The sequence below is a fragment of the Aethalodelphis obliquidens genome, unplaced genomic scaffold (assembly GCF_003676395.1).
Source record: "Aethalodelphis obliquidens isolate GAN/ISIS:26980383/991018 unplaced genomic scaffold, ASM367639v1 scaffold2, whole genome shotgun sequence".
Classification (NCBI taxonomy): domain Eukaryota; kingdom Metazoa; phylum Chordata; class Mammalia; order Artiodactyla; family Delphinidae; genus Aethalodelphis; species Aethalodelphis obliquidens.
Genome location: NW_020837946.1, coordinates 26,020,240 through 26,040,759, shown reverse-complemented (window position 1 = coordinate 26,040,759; position 20,520 = coordinate 26,020,240). Strand labels below are relative to the sequence as shown.

Sequence of the window (20,520 nt, the reverse complement as noted above, 5' to 3'; positions counted from 1 at the left end):
ATATTATTATCCTGATTTCATTTGAAGAAGGGGTAGAATATAAGCAATGCTGTGAAGGTAAAATCTGTAAGACTTGGTGTTGAGAAGTAAGGCATGAGGTTAAGAAGGCTTGAAGCAGACTGGGTGTTAGTCACCAAGTGAATGAGAAAATAGCCACAGTAAATAGAAATAGGTGAAATAAATAGGTTTCTCAGGAAGGGAAACTGGTTAGACTAGAGGGCAAAGCTGATGACTTAGGATTTAGAAATGCTAAAGTTTAAAAGTGGGCGGAAATCTCAAGAAGAGGAGAATGTAGAGCTGGAACTCAGTAAAGAGGATAGAAATAAAGAAGTTGATGCAAGGTCATTGGAAGTCTTTGAATAAAGAAAATAGCGGAAGCTGGAAGCATAGACTGAGTATTCAAGGGCATAGGTGTAGAAGGAAAGAGAATAGGGTCAAGGACCATACCCTGGGGAACATTCAGATTTATAGGGCAGAAGAAAAAGGACAGATTGGTGTTGAAGAAAAAGAAGGGAATGATAGTTACCTTATAAGCCAATGCACAAAAATATTTTATAAAAGAGCTTTGGTTTTGACTGTAGCAAATACTATGAAAGGTCAAGAATGAAGATTTAATGTTGCTTTTGGATGTTCAAGAGGACAGTTTCAATGCAAAGTTGGTTATGTGAGCCGTATGGAAAGGAATTATATGACTATGAGTGATAAGAAGACCTGGTAGGGCTTCCCTGGTGGCGCAGTGGTTGAGAGTCCGCCTGCCGATGCAGGGGACGCGGGTTTGCGACGCGGTCCGGGAGGATCTCACATGCCGCAGAGCGGCTGGACCCGTGAGCCATGGCCGCTGAGCCTGCGCGTCCGGAGCCTGTGCTCCGCAGCGGGAGAGGCCACAGCGGTGAGAGGCCCACGTACCGCAAAAAACAAACAAACAAAAAAAAGAACTGGTAAATTTTCAAAAGGTTTAGTCATGTAAGGAATGAGAGAGATGGTTCTTATAACCATCTGGCAGTTCAGAGAGGGGCTCCTTGAGCCTGTAGTGATCTGAGCTTGTTTGTAGGCAGAAGGGATGGTGACTAAGGACTAAGAGATTGAAGATACAGGGGGCTATAATTGGAGAGAAGTGAGAAAATGGGAAGGGATGAGATTTAGAAAATTGATGGCTGAAGACGAGCTGATATTTTATGGAAGGAAGAACTTGAAAGCTAATTCATGAGACATAGAAGGGAAATTGAAGAAGTTAATGTCAATCCAGTAAGTAGATGACTAAGCCTTGATAGCTTCATGATCTTGGGAAAGCTTAGAGTGATTTCTGTAAATATGTCAGAGTAATACAGGTGAAACAATCAGAGGGAATGTGCCTTGTATGTGTTTCCCTAAGATAATTCTTTTCCCAGCAAACCCTCAGCCTGTTGTGTTTCTTGTGTCATGCAAATAGATTGTTAAGTTACTAAAGTTGGTTATTTAGATATGCTACCAAATAACAAGTGTTGCTTGGATGTACAGGTGATTCAGTTGTTGTGGCCCCTGCCCAGACGCTCTCCAATGCGGAGTTTCAGTTGTTGAGACGTGTTTCAATCAATGTCGTTCGCCACTTGGGCATTGTGGGTGAATGCAACATTCAGTTTGCCCTTCATCCTACCTCAATGGAATACTGCATCATTGAAGTGAATGCCAGACTGTCCCGAAGCTCTGCCCTGGCCTCAAAAGCTACTGGGTAAGGCCAGAACGATTGACCATGGGTTTGCAGATTGAACTGGAAAATTGAAAGCTAGTGGAAGAATGTGCTGCATTTGCAAACTATAGTCCCCATTTCTGTATGCTGACTCCCAGTCATGTCCTATGGACATGGTTATTAATGAGTTTGCCGCCAGATTGAGGCAAATGGTATTGCTAGCTGGCTTTGTTTGCTGGCTAATCATAAACTAATCAAGATCTGGGTGGTCAAAGCAGGCTGTGAAAAATCTGCTTCTTAATTGCACTTTGCAGATGTTGTTAAAAAGTACAAATTAATCCTTAATTTTAGTCCTTCACTGACTTTTTTAGGTATATAACAAATTTTGGACAAATAATAGAGTTCACTTGACTCAAGCATGCAATCACATTATTTTATTTTAGCAAAACTTCACAAGAGCAAACAACAGTAGCTTTTTTCTATAGGTAAATCTTGCAACTAAATAAATAAATTTGTATCTACTTAACAATTGCTAGCAAGCATGACTGGAAGGAACACTAATTAATATCTTTTGTTACTATTAATATCTTTAACATCTGGTATTTAAATTACATCATATTTAAAAAATATTTACCTCTCAAGCTATTTTTATGTAGCTAGACAGTGCTACATGGAGTGTGGAAGGAGTGATGAGCTAAACAAGAGTCAAGAGACCTGAGTTCTCCTTCTGGTCCTTCTACTAATTGTGGGACTTCGGATAAATCACTACTGTCTCTGTCAGTTTCTTCACCTCTTAGGTGGGGAAGTTGTACTAATGGACTCATATGTAATTCTGTAGTTCTGTGAATTAATTTTTCAAATACAATTACCCAAACTGACATTCCAGAAGAGTATGGTCAAGTTTCCAGAGTGTTAGTTGTGTAAGGAGCCCAAAGTTCAAAGATAATTTGGAAACAGAGCAAGGACCCAAACTTTCAAGGACTGCATTTTATGACCTTTACATACCCCATAGTACCAGCTAACTGCACCGTCTTCCTAGGTGCAGACATGTATATATTTTTATAAAAGAATATTTTGCAGATTCTTATCTTAGTGGAAATTATACACAAGTGAGTACTTTATTTCTCAAGGAAGCTATTGATTTTGGCTTGAAGAGGTGAAGGTTGGGAGTTGTAGCACTGCATGTCAGGCATAGACAGTGAACTCTTTTGTGATCTGTTCTTCTGTACTTTATCATGACTCACTTTATTTTATAAGGAGCTATTAAATTTTCATACAGAACTGAGAATCAGGTGTGTTTTATACCTTGATGTGAAATAATACCAGAATTTCTAAGAAAAACCAATTTATATTTTGAGCTGTTTTTAATACTTATTGCTGAAAGAAAAAAAAATGTCTCCTCCTTTATAGCTACCCATTGGCATTCATTGCTGCAAAGATTGCCCTAGGAATTCCACTTCCAGAAATCAAGAACGTTGTATCAGGGAAAACATCAGCCTGCTTTGAACCGAGCCTGGATTACATGGTTACCAAGATTCCTCGCTGGGATCTTGATCGTTTTCACGGCACTTCTAGCCGAATTGGTAGCTCTATGAAAAGTGTAGGAGAGGTGAGTCCTTGGTTAATTCCTCTCTTTCATCCTTGTTCTCAGTTATTTTGTCCAACCCTAATGTCGTTGAAAGTCTTCAGTTTCCTTGGATACTGGGTTACTGATTGGAGGATACATATGAATTTCATTTCCTCCCTAGTGTTTCCACATAAGGCATAGCTGTTTTAAATCTTATTTTTTTTTATCATGCTTCAAGGTGCACAATAGAATTATAACTCAAATGCCAGGAAAAGTTTTGTTGGTGGTGTTTCTGCCAAATAAACAACTGTTATTCAGTTTACATTTCATGGAAAGATTCCCCTTTCACAATGTGCATGGGAAAATTTGTAGGCCAAGGAATATGAGACAATTTTGTAATGTGTTAATTTAGGGTTTATTATCTGAAAGGTTTTTGTCTTCAGTGAATATTTAACACTTTACATTTAGTTCAACTCAAGTTAACAGACATTTCCTGAGTTCTTACTACATGCAAGACCCTGGGATGATAAATCAGTGAATAAGATGTAGATAATTGTGACATTATCTCCAGCTGGTGAGTTCAGAATATATTCACAGAACTAAATATAATATGAATTAAACTGTGGTAAAAGTTGGAATGCAGTATTTATATGCAGGTGCTGTGAGAATGTAGTAGAATAGGGTCAGGGAAAGCCACAATAGATATTCCACTGAAAAATGGTGAAATCTTCACTTAATGAATATGAAGTTTAATAATATAAAGTATTAAAAAGGACAAATTTTGAGCAAACACTGTTATGTATTCCTTTATTATTATGTTTACTTCTCTTTTATTGAATGTACTCCATATACTATTATGTACAGTGTACTTTAATGAAAATTCATGGTGAATTACTTACAGAATTAGTTACTTTAGGGCCAACTCTTAAATATATAATACTTTAAAATTTTCTTAAATATTCCAAAAATATTTTCTTAATTTGATAGTGCCGTAAACTATCTTATATCTGGTACCCTCTCCTATGCTTAGGCTAGAAAATCTATGAATATATTGTCTAACTCTTCAAATACCACTATGCCTCATAAATTACGTATCTGAATTGGACTAATATTTTGTTTATCCCTGCTCTTGAGACTCTTCCCTTATTTCTAATTAAATTTGGAGCAGTGTGAAAAGGTTATCTGTTTGGCTTTAGTGATCTTTGTATATGTAGCTTGTCACGCAATTGACATGAAGATTTACTAAACTGACATTAATGAGAATTCAGGTCTGTTTGAGGCATCACAGAAGTTTACTGAAGGCAGTGTTATGACTGTTATTATTTTAAATTGTAGACCAAAAATGCATGGCAATCTATTATTCCATGGAAAGAATCAAAGACAGTATTTATTCACTGAAAATAACTGGGTAGGCTTCAAGGTTAATTTTAGTTCTCACTTGTAACTTGTCCAAACTAAATCACCACATGGTTTTCCTAATTGATTAGCATACAATCAGCTGCAAAGATTGTGGGACGACATGTTGAATTTGTCATGGGGAATTTAGTCTCCTATATTCAAAATCTGAATCTGTCAGTATTTGTTATGATTCTCAAGGTCCTATTAATATTAATGCTTAGCTATAAAGAAAGCCAACCTGTCTGGGATACTGACTGATACCCATTTAGAAATAGTTCTGTTTTTGTGTTAATATATGTCTGGTTTCTCTTCATTTGCTTTTTTATTCTAAAGGACATCTGCATGAAAGCAAGATCTTATTGAGGAAGGGTCTATGTTCTCTGGCCACAGATTCTTTCTTTTAATGCTATGGTCCAGAGCAAGTACAGGTGATTTCCTCATCAGTCTCAGCAAATCAAGCTAAATTCCCTAAGTGGTAAAAGAGTGACCTAATGATGTTAAAGACTCATTACATCAAAACCACAGTAAAAAGGCAAGAAAGAAAAATAACTTAAATTTGAGTAGCATTCTTTTGATATATGTCTTGCTCCTAAGTCTTTTCTGAAAAACAGTCAACTTCTAGCTTTGTTACAAATTAAAAATATGCAAGCTCTTTTTAAAAATATGAGTCTTAAATGTGTATTACAGGTCATGGCTATTGGTCGCACCTTTGAGGAGAGTTTCCAGAAGGCTTTACGGATGTGCCACCCTTCTATAGCTGGTTTTACTTCCCGTCTCCCAATGAACAAAGAGTGGCCATCCAACATTGATCTCAGAAGAGAGCTGGCTGAACCATCCAGCACCCGCATCTATGCCATCGCCAAGGTAATATGTGACAAGGGGCGGAGAGCTACCCTTTTTTTTTCTTTCCCAGAATACAATCAGCTTGGACTTGAATGTAAAACTGAATCACAAAGTGGTCTTGAATTCAGGAATTTTTGGAAAATCTTTAATTCTCTTTAATAGTATCAAACTGGAGGTTTCTATGGACTTCATCAGATTATTCTATAGCTAATGAAAAATTACCCTTTTTTATTTTCACCTTAAGCCTGGACTTAAAGGGAACACTGCAGTTTTAAAGGATGATCACATAGATAAAATGTTCTTCCCTTTTAGTACATATATTATCAATACTCTTAAATGTTTGATAATATTGACTTATGATTTCCCATCACTCTCATTACTTGCTCATTGAAAATGTGTAAAATTATATTTTAGAAAGGAAGATGCGTAAAATGGTATCACTTAGTATGTCCTACCTAAGACTCTAGAATAATCTTTATTTGATTCTTCTTCTGTGTTTAAACAACAAACTCTAAAGAACTTCCATGATTATAGGCTTTTCTATGTAATTATTTTATTGGTCTTACTTATAGAACAAAAAAGCCCCACATTTCTCACTTCCACCCACTAGTTCCCTTTAATGCAAATTAAATGCCATATTAATCTCCTTTCATGTTTACTATGCTTAGAGTTTTGAAGTTTTAGTTCATCTGATTTTATAAAAGGTGATTTGGGCAGCTGGGATCTGTCTGGTCAGAAATCCTTGAATTGCTTTTTGACATTTAAGGAAGGTTAGGTATTAATCCTCCAACAGTACCAAACCACACTGGAGCTACAAAGTCCTCTGACCATTTTATGTGTGTGTATGTACATGTGGAATGAGTTGATGAAAATATGAATTTTGTCTTTAAAAAGGGAATCTGTCTTTGTAACTTGTCTTTGTAGCAACAGAAAAATGCTGGTCTTTGTAATGACAGAAAAATGCTGTTAGTGATTTCGAACTCTGCAACTTTTATGCTCATATATAGAAGGAGGGGAGGGAATGTTTCCTTCATTGCATTTAATGTATTCTCCTCACCTTTATGGTTTCCAAATGCAGAATATTTCATTTCCATTGAAATTCTGAAGTAGTCTGAGAGATACTAGTATTTTTTGATGGACATTTCTCAAAGTTGACTTTCAAGGGAATAGAGAATTAACATTTTTCCATGGTGGTGGGAGTGATATTAGTAATGAGAGGTCATTCTAGAAAACCGTTTCACCTTCTTTATTGTTCTTATTTCAGTGTATATATGTGTATGTGTGTGTCTGTATGTATACATATAATTTTTTTTTCCAGACAAAGGACAGTAAATAGATTTTTTCCTTGAGTCTAGTCATCATACTTCTGCCATTTTGAGGTGGATGAACAAGGGAAGTATTTCCAGGTTCCCAGTGAGGCTGTAAAACTCAAGCGTATCGCTCATTCTTTTCTAACAGACTTATAAGGATGAGAATTCAGGGAAAATGTGTGGAGATTCTTTCTTGCACAGAGTATGAGCAAGAAGTGCAGGGTCTGAGGTATAAATTATTGCCTGCCAGCGTGCTGGGAGAAGGAACTGATTTCTGTTTGTTAGAGGTCATCATTACTGTTCATTTCCACAGCAACCAGGAACTTGGTGATTTTGACGAAGAGTGTGAGGAGTGTGGTGGGCTGAAGGGGAAAAAGATTGGAGGGAGTGAGTAAATCTTTGCTCACTTTCATAATTCTTAGAAAGGGCAACTTGCTCTGAGGTCTGATTTTTGCAGCAGTCTTATTTCAGGATGACTGGATCATCACCTCTTTTGATTTGGGGAGAATACAGGGCATTATTTTTGATTTGGAGAACGTTAGAGTAACCTCCAACTTGTTTGGGGTCATTACGAACTTCATTACGGCTGTGTGACATGGCAAAGCTGCAGCTCTTGAAAGACTGGCAGGATCTTGCTTTCTGTTCAAAACTGTGGATGTGATTCTAGTTGTCCTTCCTCACAGTAAAATGACTGCAGATTCTAGGTCCTTCATCAGTCGCAGTGTAATTACTGTGTGCGATTGTGTGAAAATGTCCTTTGGTCTATCAGAAGTGTCACTACGACCTTAAGGTTCTATTCCCCTCACAGTGTTGATGGTCAAAGAGCCAATTGTCCCTTTAATCCCTTGGCAAATAAGGCATAACATTAAGTCCTTGGGAACCTGGCTATAGTTATAGGAAGAATTAAACAAAAAAACATAAATAGACTTATGAAACGAATATGTCTTTCAGTATTCACCTTAGATGTCATTTTATTCTAGTCAATAGAATTATGAGCTATATTGTTTCTCCACATGTATGACCATGGTCTCTCTGATACCAGAAATAAGTAAAAGTTTTAGGAAAATTAAGCTCCTTGGTTGAAATATAACAGCAGTTATTAGTTACATATATTTCCTAATGGTATTTAAAAATATAGTGTGCCATAATAAAATATGTTGTTTTGAAATATTTGATTATCATTTTTCATTGAGTATAAATATTATCTAAACATAGAAAAGAATAAGAGTAGGCATCTTTTGAATATGAAGGTTTTGGTTTTGAGAGTTTATCTCTTCTTTCAGCTGCCTTTTATACTCAGCTTAATGACCCATAGCTGTAATTTTACTTTTGAGAAATTGCTAAACTAAGCTTGAGGAAAAAGCTGAGCTGCCTATCAGAACAGAAGTTATTACTACATTGTTTTGGAATATATTAGGATTTTGTAAAATGCCTGTCTTAGCACAAAAGTCACAGTAACTGATTCAAAATAATTTTTTGTTTGAAGTCTTCTGTGAGGTAATATTTGAGAGAAATAACACCAAGCCAAATGTGATCCATAAATTCTCAATGACTGGTTGGTGTGAATATGGAATGAAGTGATAAAAATATGCTAAATATGCTAAAGGGTAATTATCCAAAATACAAGTTAAATGATCATTATATTGATTCTACATGTTCTTACCAATTTGGCATAACTATAGTTTCAAGAGATTCTCTTTAATGCCAAAAAGATATACCAGATTTAGAATATAATTGGTAACACAGTCATATAAAAAGCAGGGAAGCAGAGCCTGTTACAGGAATTTTTCTGAGCACACACTACTCTGATTAACTCAGAGTACCTCCTGTTCATGCCATTTGTGGATATAGTTGGCAGTATCTGTAAGTTTATTGGGAGGAACGTCAATGATGTGATATCAGTTTCATTCTCAGGCTATAGCCTCAGGCTCTCTTAACATGGAGAGGAATGGCTGCTATGTTTTCAACCAAATAAGACCTTTATAAGATGTTTGCCAAAGAAAGCATCTCTTCTCCTTTTGGCAGGCCTTGGAAGACAATGTGTCCCTGGATGAGATTATGAAGCTCACATCCATTGACAAGTGGTTTTTGTATAAGATGCGTGACATTTTAAGCATGGAAAAGACACTAAAAGGGCTCAACAGGTAAGGCACTTGTGCTCTGATTCACTCCAGGTATCTTCTGTGCAGTTTTGTCTTCCTCTTACCCTTACACATTTGGCCAAAATTCTGCTTCAATGAAGTAAATAGTGCCAATGCTGCAAAGCAATAGCCACAACCAGAAGAAATGGCAGTTTTTAGACGTTTACCTTTTTAAAGGCATCTATTAATAATTTTAATTGTCTTCTACCCCTGCCCTACCCTTGACATGAAACATAGTGATGTTTTTATTAGGTCTTCTGAATTTACAAAAATTGGTGTACATTTATGGATTGATGTGCTATTTAATTACCAGACATTACCTAGATTTAAATTTTATTAATCAATAATGAAATGAATACTATTTCTGTTTTCTATACATTTTCCAAGTTCTGAAGTCTATTCTTCTCTTTTAATATCAACCTACGTATTGCTGTGTATTGATGAGCAAACATATTCCTCTTGCATTCTACTGATATTTTTAACATTGGGACATCCAGTTCAGCATACAAATAAGCCACATTCAAATTTTTGTTAATAGACCCTTTACCTCTCACTAATTTGCATTTTTATCTCCTTTATGGCCAATTATTTTAAAAATTTTATTTCATGTTCAGAACATTCCTATAATGTCAGTGTTTTAAAATCTACTTTTTTCTATTTTCTGAGAAGATCGTTTGTTGAGGCACCTCAGGCATATGAAGTCACAGATAGGTTTTAAACTTGGATCTGTGATAACAGGAACATGTATTACCAGTTTAAGAAAGACAGTGTATTTCTCTTTAGCTTCTCCTCTTTAAGAGGGCTTTGAAATACACTACTAATGGAAAGAAATCTCACCTACAAGCCTAGGCACATGTTTAGAGAGGGAAAAATTTTGTTTGCAGAAATTATTCTCAAATGATTTTAGTAAATGTAGAAAAATTAATTGCTTAAAATGTTGAAAACAGTGGAAGCTCTCAGTGACTGGATTTCTCGACTATTTAGAAACTGCAACATATAATTGGGTTACTGGGTTTACTTAATCAAAATGTACACAAACTGGGCACTTGCTTCTCTTTTTGAGCAGAAGGAGGTTCTTTTTCATCTGTTCAACAATCACCCACAACAAATGCTTGGTTTTGAAAATGGGGGACTCCAATCTGCCAAAAATGAAACTAGCCGTAGTTGCTTGTAAGTCATCCTTTGTAGTGATCATATAAAATGAACAGTAGATAGAAGTTAAGAATCGAGCCTATACATTCGTCTTAGAATTTTGCTGACTTGAGGTTTCCTTTCTTGGTTTATGATGCCAGCAGAACTTCTATGTTGAATTATAGTCTGTTCCACTGTTTTCAGTTTCAGACAACTGATTTCAAATGCCTGTGAAACCATTCCAATTAAACCACATGAGGGTGCTAGAAACTTACAGTATGCCAACCGTAGCAGTGGAGGAGTCCTGGGGTGAAAAACAGCAGATGTTATTGTGATTTAAATTTCCACTTGATATCCATTCTGATTTTTGGACAAATTCAATGTTTTAATTGAATAGTTTTTGTTACAAACAGAAGGCAGGTTGAAATTCTAACTAAGCAGAAATAAGTGTATATTGATAGTGAAAAAGCTGTTTGGAGGATTATTAGAACGACTCACAGTCGTAGATCACTTACAACATCGTTCTGACTTCAACATTTTATTGCATTTTTTGCTGTTAATTTGACATTTTAAAATAAAGTCTCCATTTTCTGGCATAAGTATAATTGTAAATAGAGATTTTTCTATTGTTCATAATCATCTACAATAAAAACTTTTTATATACAACTTAATAATTTAAAAGATTCTAAAACATAATACTTAACAATTGTCTCTTGCTTCAAGACCTCAACAGAGGATTTATGGTGTTAGTAAACCTAAACTCTGAACTTATTATTATCTGATGGACACTTTACGTCCTTTTTTTTTTGAGTATCTTAGATGCACACATAGCAATTCAATAATGACTGTTATTTAGAGGTGTTGGATAAATAGAATAAGAACAGATGGCTACTGAAGCCCCCTGTCTCAGTCATTCTGTGGCACATTGGGATCTGAAGTTGAAAGGATATTGCAACTGATGGTGGGTGAGTGCAGGACTTACATTTGTTTGTTTGTTTGTTTTTGCCCTATTTTGATTATCTTCATGATTAGCCTGGATTATGACATCTTCTGCTTTTTATCAGTTTCTAAATATCCAGAGAGGCTTGGTCATCGAGGCAGATACTGCTCCAACAGTAATAGCTATCTAATAACAGTTGGCATTATATGGTTGAGTTATATATTGGAGGAAGGTTAAGGTCAGCTGGTTCTTTTTTATCTGTGATTTGTTTCAAAATTTCAACTGCTCCCATGTTCGAAAGGCTGACTTTAGATGTAGGCCCAGGAAGTAGCTATTTATTTGGTCTGATTTGGGCCAACCCCCAAATTCTCTTGCCTTAGCATGTCTCTGGTACCAATGTGCCCAGGTCCCTTTGCAATTTTCTTATAAGTCCCTGGCAAAATGGGCAGTGGGGATCTTAATTAGGAGAAAGGAGAAACTTAAAGAGAGGGTAAAGTGTAGAATGCTAGACGTGGGTTAAGTTTCACCTGGTTCCTTCCTGTGCGCTGGAAGGAGCACAGGCTATGGAGCCAGTCAGATATGTGGGTGCACAGTATTACCAACTGCAGCATCATGGGCACGTCACCTCCCTCACTTCTCCAACCTCACGTGCTTCCTGCTAATGTCTCCTTTATAGTTTTGTTGTGGAGTTTAAATGATATAAATGCAAAGGACCCTTGGCACATGATGAGTGTCCAAGAAAGTTTTCTCTTCTTCCCCCTGAAAATGAAAGTGCTACTTGTTATACTGATATATGCATTTTAAGACTCATTTTCAGAGTCACGATTTGCATTTGCATATATATTTTGCAATGTATCATTTCTTAATTTTCTTTATGATGCATTGTCACTTATTTTAATACCAGACCTATTTTTTTAAAATAAGAAAGCAATGATAGCTAGTGATACAAATGCCATTCTTATCAAAAGATCAATAGCACTCCGTTATAATAATGAACAAAAATTCCCACTTTACAGTTGTTAATCATGCTAAAATTCTTCTAAAATGCAATAAATACATTCACTAGCAGAAGATGAGAATAGCACTTAGATTGATGGCAGTCTATTACTTGTATTTATATATAGTCACCTGAAATGAAGTCCAGAATTTGACTTCCAAATAGAATATACCCACGTATTAGGTGTATATGTGAATGTCCACAGACTGGAGTAGAGAAAAGAAAACAATGATTGTAACAAGGTTAGCATTATGGAAATAACGGATGAGTTTTACATGTCTATGAGAAAGTAGAAATTACAGTTTTCTCACTTCCTTGAAGGGTGGAGATAAACATGTTTCTTGTTGAGGATGAAGTATGAAATCCCGTCTTCTTCAGGGTGATGGGCCAAGTTAGACAGGTGTTAGAATAATCAATTCAGTATCCCTCAGCATCCCAGCTCTGAGTGCTTGCTTCCATCAGAACTCAGTTTGTTATCTTCAATACATGATCATAGCAATGGCAACCCTCTGGAAACTTCCAGGGCAATAGCCATTCTTACCAACTTAGGTGTTAATCATTATTCAGACAGCTTCAGCAAAGAATTTCTCTTCTATACTTCGGTTCACTGACTTTCTCTTTTTCTTCTTAAACTGTTTATTGCTTCCCGAGGGCATGCTAGGAAAGTTGACTGTCCTAGGCAGTTCCCCAAATTTATAAGCTAGTGTAGTGGAATGAATCGATCTAGAGTGATAACATATTTCACTTTGGATTTCTTTAGGTTTTGAAAAGTTTCTCTTTACTCAATGTGATGTGAGTTGTATCATGGAGGATTCCAATGCCTATTATGCATATGCATTGGGATTCGTATGTTTGATCTATTAACCTCACATTACCAGATCACTTTGCAAGTAGTTTAGGAAAATTGAGCTTGTCAGAATTTTCAGTGTAATTGCAACATTTTCAAAAGCTCTCTTCATTGGCCTTCACTACCAAGCTATCCAGACTTTAGTGTATCTCTTTTCCCCATACTCACTCATCTTACCAACATTGACTCTTTTACACATAATGCTCCTCCCATATAGCATTTTCACTAGAAGAAAAATGCATTTATTTTGGTCTATTAAAAATTACAGAAGTCTTACCTCTAATTCTTTCCTCCATTAGTCCATAGACAGATTCAATTCTAGTCACGCAAATAAAACTGGATTGGAGGACAGAAGCACAGGTAGTATAAGTTAAACAGATAAATATGTCAAATGTCTTTATCAGCTAGGTTCTCTTGATATAGCTGGTTCTCTAAAGTAAAAAAAGAATGGATAATCGAGCTCTATGTGTTAATACAGAAACTTGAATTTTGATTCCATCAAACGCCTTCCAGGTGTAAGATAATGATCAACGAATTTATTGACTACATATCAGGCACTGTTCTAATTGCATTATTTCATTTAATCCTTACCACAACCTAAGAAAGTCAGTAATTATCCCAATTTTATAGGTAGTAAACTGAGGTTCTGAGATATTTAGCAACGTCCTTGATATCACATGCTAATAAATGACAGAATTGAGATCAAACCTGAGCAGGACTCTGGAGCCTAGGATGTTTTATATTTAAACCCTATACACATGCACACACACACACACACACACATATATATATATATATATATATATATTTAGGGATGTGGAAAGGTGGAAAGGTGAATTATATAACATCTGGAGGAAATCAGACTACATGTAGTAGACACTTCCAGCATAGTGACAGTATTTAATAAAGCGATGATAGTCCCATCATCATAGAACTAGCACATTTGATAAAGGTTTCAACAATATTAGTAATAAATAGATAAGCACAGGTACAAAAATATCACAGTTGAACCCCTTTCACTATAAGTAAGGAAGTTAGTCAACTGTAGTAAATCTTCTTTGTGGGCAAGAACTATTTAAAGACACGACACCCCAAACCTTTTTATTTATAATATCAAGTTGGATTAACAATTTTAGATTGAAAGACAGTCATGATACTTAAAAAAAAAAAACCAACCTGAATATGCAAGAAAAAATGTGAATATGCTAATTACCAGCTTTGAGCACCTGCCTATCTTCTGCCTATAACTCTTTTTTACATTTTTTTTCTTTATTTTAATTTTTAGTTTCTTTTGCTATTTCTGACTGACATGTGTAGCTGAAGAACTTTATTATACCTGCCTAAGTCGTATAATTTTGCTCTTTTACTGACTGGAACTAAGTTGAATTAAGTTTTGAATCCTTCTTTCAGTGATTAGCTTAAAGAAGGCAGCCATCCACTGCTTGTGCTGTACCACGTTAAATCAGCAAATGGAAAGTTTCCACCCGTTATGATGACTGCTTGTTCTTTTGCATTTCATTCAATTTGGGCAATTTTCCCAGTATGGTCCATTTTGCTCTCTGGTGTTTTTTTTGCACAATGCTGCTATTTATGTTAGCAACATAATGCTTGACTGTTTAAAAGGACTCTGTTTTCATCCATTTTAGATGTTCAAAAGTAGGGGATATGACCACTGTGATACAGTTTACACCATATATGTGGCTAAGTTTGGGGGCACCATATGTGTGGCTAAGTTTTGGATTTATTTCTCTATTAATGATTGATATAAATTTAATTTACTATGGATTAATATGCAAGTTATTCAGAAATTGCTTTTGTCCACTATTCTGTAGGCTCATATGTTGTTTTTTTTAACTTTTAATTCTGATAATATTAATATTAATATTCTCTTCCCCCTTCACTGCCACTTATTGCTACAATGTAGTAAAAAAAGAGGAAGGTGTGCTTTTGAAGGGCCTAATTTTCATCTGAACATCACTATGTTCAATGTGATAAACTACATCCATTGTTGAGGGCTGAAAAGTCATAGGTGTGCCTATAGCTTAGGAAAACAATCTGGGGCAAGCCTGGTGAGTTCCACTTGGGCATTCAAGTGCTAAATTGAGCTCAGTAAAGTTGGCCATTTCCCTGCAGCCACAAACTTCTGGCAGATGTAATAATGCAGGTGTCACCTTAGCTGGAACACTCCCTTTGAATGTCCTCTCCTACACACGTTAGTTTCTATTGACTTTTTATTTAACTTGTTCAGGAGGCGTGGCAAAACCAGACAAGAACGTTTTGTGCTTGTATTTGATTGAAGTTTTCTAGGGAAAAGTGTCACCTAAAAGTCATTAAAACTTAGGCATAACTACTATGTATACAACAGATAACTAATGAGAACCTATTGTTTATCACAGGGAACTCTACTCAATAATCTGTGGTGACCCAACTGGAAGGAAACCAAAAAAGGGTGGATATATGTATATGTATAGCTGATTCACTTTGCTGTACAGCAGAAACTAACACAACATTGTAAAGCAGCTATACGCCAATAAAAATTTAAAAAAACACCAAAACTTAAGCTTAAGACAGAGAAGGATCAGTACTTTACTTTCTAATGATAATTTATACTTTTTGGTAGAAAAAATTAAAAGTAATCATTTAGCCTTAAAGGGTATTTAATATAGAAGCAATTTAGAGAAAAATATACATTTCACTATATATAATGTATAATCACATGTTATAATTTTTATGATCCTTTACTATGATATATGCTTGTGATACCATTTGTTGTTTTCTCCACCCCAGTCTGTGGACCTTCATATATATATGAACATATATATATATATATATATATATATATATATATATATATATACACACACACATACATACATACACACACACTAAAGAATGTATGTGTGTGTGTATATATATATACACACTAAGTGTTTGGGTGTTTATTATTTTGAATGTAGAATGAGAATAGAGATGGTTGGACACTTTAGTGGAACCCATTGTTCTGATTTGCAGAAAATAGGTTATGTCCTCTGACTTCACTATCAACTCACACTATATTTCTAAGTCTCAGTTTCACCCTAGTTTAAAAAATATATATTCTCTTATTTTACTAGTTAGCCATGCTTCTAAGCTGAATATATATTATATATAAAGTAATTGACTCTAAAGGAAAACAATTTTATTAGTTACTACATATTAGTATCCTATGGTTTGTCTTCATACCCTAAACCATTTATCTAATAAACCTCTTCACGAATACTAACTATTGGACCTTACATAAAAAGGTTAGTTTTTCTTCTGGAAAAGAGGAACATTACTGTGGGAATTTCCATGCCCGTGAACTAATGCCAAAAATACATTTTATTTTTAATTTGTTTTTATGTTCCATGTGATATTTTAGGCGATGTCACAGATTTGACAAGCCTCTATTAATTTTTCTAACTAATAATTTATTATATCAGGTATATTGTGAATAAAATTTTGCATCAAATATTTAATGATCTGAGAACCCTCATTGAATTAATTATTGAAACATTGCTTTCATAGTTTTGACAAATAATTTTGCATTTTGAAAGAGTGAGAGAGAACTTGAGTCTGGCATGGGCAAGATGCATGTTTCACCTAAAATGTTTTCAGAGTGATGTTCACATCATTCATAAAATAAATATTATATATTTTCTGCTTATTGATTCTTATATGTTCGATAGTTCCAAAAATCTTAAGTTGGTTTAAAATAACATATACTCATAATTTGTAGTATGTATGTATCTATTAATAGCCAGGATTTAATAGATTATCCGTATGTCAACATCTGTGATCTCAGCATGATAGGTTATTTACTTGATGACATTTCTCTTTATTAGGAGCTGTTATTAGACCAAATCGTATTGTTAGTTGCCTTCAATGGGTTTGTAATCTATTTTTGAAGATTTGTATATGCTTAGGTATACATAAGACAGGATGCTTTTAATGGACCAAGAAGCTCTAAGATCTTTGTGTACTAAGTTATCTCATATAAGTCACAGTTTAAGAGTTCTTAGAAGGTATGCAACCCTACCCCATATTTTATAAACAAGACAGTGACTCAGAACATTTAAATAAATTTTTCAAGATTTCAGGGGAAGTGCACACGGAAGCCACGATCTGAGTTCAGGACTTTTGGAATCCAAGGATAGCATCTTTCCTTCAATATATCTCTATGCCATGGGAACCAAGGGAAGAGAGAATTATAAATAAATAAATAGGAATACACTGTCAACAATATGTCATGGTTTAGGGAGAGCAGAGAGGGAGAGAATTGAGCAAGTCCACCAAATTTGTTGATGGGGAGGAAAGAGTAGGAGCTAGACTAAAAGGACCAAATGTGCAATGAGAAAGAAGTAGGTAAATGGATGAATTGTACTCAGGAAGTGACAAATCGTGTTTGCTATTATTTTGTTATATTTATGCTGTTTTTCATAAAAATGAGAATCTTCCTATAAGGAAATTAAGGCTGTGAACAGAAATTAAAATGAATACTCTCTACCTATTTGCTCAATGTACGTTATAGTTGGAGCCACACAATTTCGCTCATTGTTCTGTAATTACTACATACTAGGAGAATGCTCCAATTAATCTGTAAATTCCATTAGGGCAAATTTCAAATACCATGTCTTAATATACTTTTATTATAAGATTTTCTTAAAAGCTTTTGCTGATTTGTGTGACTGAAGAATGGACTTCACCATTCTAAAAAATAGTGTCAGTTCTGAAACAGATAAGAATGATTTTCAGTTCTTTATATACTATATATTTTCTTGGAAATTGACCTTGCATAGAGTAAAATCTCAATAATATTTGTATGATGATATTCCCATTAAATAAATAAAAAATATTTTTGGTAGAAAGTGAAAATCAGAATTTTTCAGTCATGCCAAAGAAGGGAGATTGGAGTGGAGGAAAATATATTACAATTCCTGGTTGCTCAAGGGACCCACAAAATTATTAATTGGAAAATGTGTAGTCCAAAATATAAAATCTGGGGACTTTCTAGTTGTTAAGACTCTGTGTTTCCAATGCAGGGGGCATGGGTTCGATCCCTGGTCGGGGAAATAAGGTCTCACATGCTGCACAGTGTGGCCAAAAAATAAAATAAAATAAACAGAATATAAACTCTGTGTTGGAAGACACTGGAAATCAGCATCTCTAGGTTTTCATTATTTAAGTGACTATATATTTACTAATTAGCTAGGAAGTCTCTGAATGCCTATTTTCTAATAAAAGGGGATATATCTAATTGTTTTTTACAGTCAAATAGAAATTATATATACTGGGAGCACTATAATACTTACATGGACATTGTAAACTCTATTGCCTGTTGAGAACAAGCCAAAATTTACACAGTTTGTTTGTTTTTTGTCTGTGCCATGGTTCCCCGACCAGGGATCAAACCCACACCCCCTGCAGTGGAAGTTCAGTCTTAACCGCTGGACCACCAGGGAAGCCCCTACCTAGTTTTGATTTTAAAAGTTATCTAAGTTTTCAAAATTGCAAATTTCTAGAAAACTTTTTATGAGAAATATTCATAAATATGTACAATGGTAGTGCAGGCTCTGATTTAATTAACCAGCAAAGAAGATTAAGGTGAAAAATATATAATCATAACACTTATGATGCACAGATTTGTATTTCTCTGGTGACCTTAAGGTGAATTTCTGTTATAATACAGGTGGAAAATACTCACTATTCTATCTTTGTAGGTGGTGAAACTGAGTCACACAGAGGTGTGTGTCATATTTTATGTCACACCAGTCAGAGGAAAGCAAGAAATCTAGCCCAGGGCTTCTGCCTTCAGTTCTGGTCGCTAACCCTTTTCAAAAGCTTCTTTGTAGAGATATGACTTTTAAATCAGACAGCTGGAGATCAGCTCCTCCTTAGCTGTCAAGTTGTGAGCTGCGTGTTTCCCTGCCTGAATTGTTGACCCCACTTAGAGCAGAAGCCTCGTAAGAGATGTGCCCTTCTCTAAACCCTTGTGAGGAAAACGCGGGGGCCTGGAAAGCAGAAAGCCTTGGTGAGTCACCTTTAAGAGTACATTGTAAACAGAATTTTCAAGAGAATGGAGAGCTAGCGTAAGGATTTTCTTTTTAAATTTTTCTGTATTTATGTGACAGTATATATACATGTGTGTATATATGCACACATACATACATGTACATATATTTTTTTCTTTAAATAAAATGTAAATGCCTTACTTCCATGTTAATGCGGGTGTGAGTTAAAAGCTCCTGAAGTGTACAATGGAAATTAAATGTAGACAAAATAGTCTGCCTGAGCTATAATTACAGATGCTAGGTAATCACTCACTGGCCCTCAGGATTTTTCACCTTCTCATTCATACCTGAGATGCCTTTATGGGCGCATAACCTCCGCTAGTGCCCTGGGAGCTAAAGTGGGTGATGCGTATCTCGAGGAGTGAGGCAGTGGCCTTGCCTCCCTGACTTAAGATTCGGTCAGTGATATTGGCCCATCTCGGGTTGAAGTAGGCAGTTAGGCACTATTTGCCTATGTAAATATAGTAATGATAACATAATGGCCATCACATGGTTATGTTGATATTGCCCATACTGCCTCATACCCTACCTACCACCTATCTTTAGCAGATGGTCTGGTTTAATTGACCATACTTAGCTCTAGGTAACTTGAAGAGGGAGCTACTCACTCGGTTCTTGAGTATATAGTTTTTAGTATGAAACAGATGAGAATTTTTGCTATCTGGGTATTATATGTCTTCTTCTGAAAAACCCTCAGTGATAAAGATTTTTGACTTCCATGTACATAGTAATCCTCAAATTATCATAGATCTAGTGTGACATGTCACCAGGAATCTAATTCTAGAATTTTTCTACATCTACATTTTTCTACATTTAATTCTACAATTTTTCTAGAAATGGCTTCTTATTTTTCCCCTTTCTAGAAAAGGCTTACATTTTCTCATTTAAGAACTAGAAAAATTAGATGAAAAATTATTTCTACACAAGTTACATTTAGCAAGAAAAAAAAATCTATGCAGTAGTTATCAGTAGATAGGCTTCACTTAAGTAAATAATTTTAATAAGATTCTAAGTAATAGTTTCTAAAAGTCAAAGAAAGTTACACATTTGTTATATATTTGTTGCTTGGACAACATATGTGGTATTTGGAAAACTACTCTGTGGAAACGTGACTTGCTTTAAACAAAGATGATGGAGAAGTTTTAAAATATAGGACTTCCAAATAAACTTATTGTGACATCAAAGAATGCTCATTCAGTGTCAGTTTTCTACTGGGGCCTTATACAATATTTCTTTTTATCCACTGGATTTAAATTCTGGAGGTATAACAAACCTATATTCATGGGAAAATCCAGGATTTTTGCTTACTGAATACATCCTCTTAAGTTTTGAAAAAGAATACACTGAGTGTATTTTAAATTATAAATACATTTTCTAAGCAGAAATAACAGAAGCGATATTCCATAGTATAGACTTTGCCTTTTAGCTCAGTCTGATCAGGTGAAAGCTATTTTCTTAGTAGAAGCCTGCTCTTTTGAATGTAGCAGAACACTTTTTTATATACTAATGGACAAGTCTTATTACTGTGATTAGGTGGTTTCCATTTGTTTTTCATTGTTAGCAATCAAGGGCAGAGAAAGAGAGTCACAGC

The 20,520-nt window shown here is 35.2% G+C and overlaps 1 protein-coding gene across 1 annotated transcript in view; it reads left to right on the top strand.

The window, feature by feature from the left end:
• CPS1 (carbamoyl-phosphate synthase 1) overlaps window positions 1-20,520 on the top strand; it is a 142,165-nt gene that overhangs the window by 66,160 nt on the left and 55,485 nt on the right. The window contains exons 18-21 of the mRNA XM_027122405.1: window positions 1,498-1,708; window positions 3,077-3,275; window positions 5,319-5,495; window positions 8,810-8,928. Coding sequence (XP_026978206.1) covers window positions 1,498-1,708; window positions 3,077-3,275; window positions 5,319-5,495; window positions 8,810-8,928 — 706 coding nt within the window. The remainder of the gene's footprint in view (window positions 1-1,497; window positions 1,709-3,076; window positions 3,276-5,318; window positions 5,496-8,809; window positions 8,929-20,520) is intronic.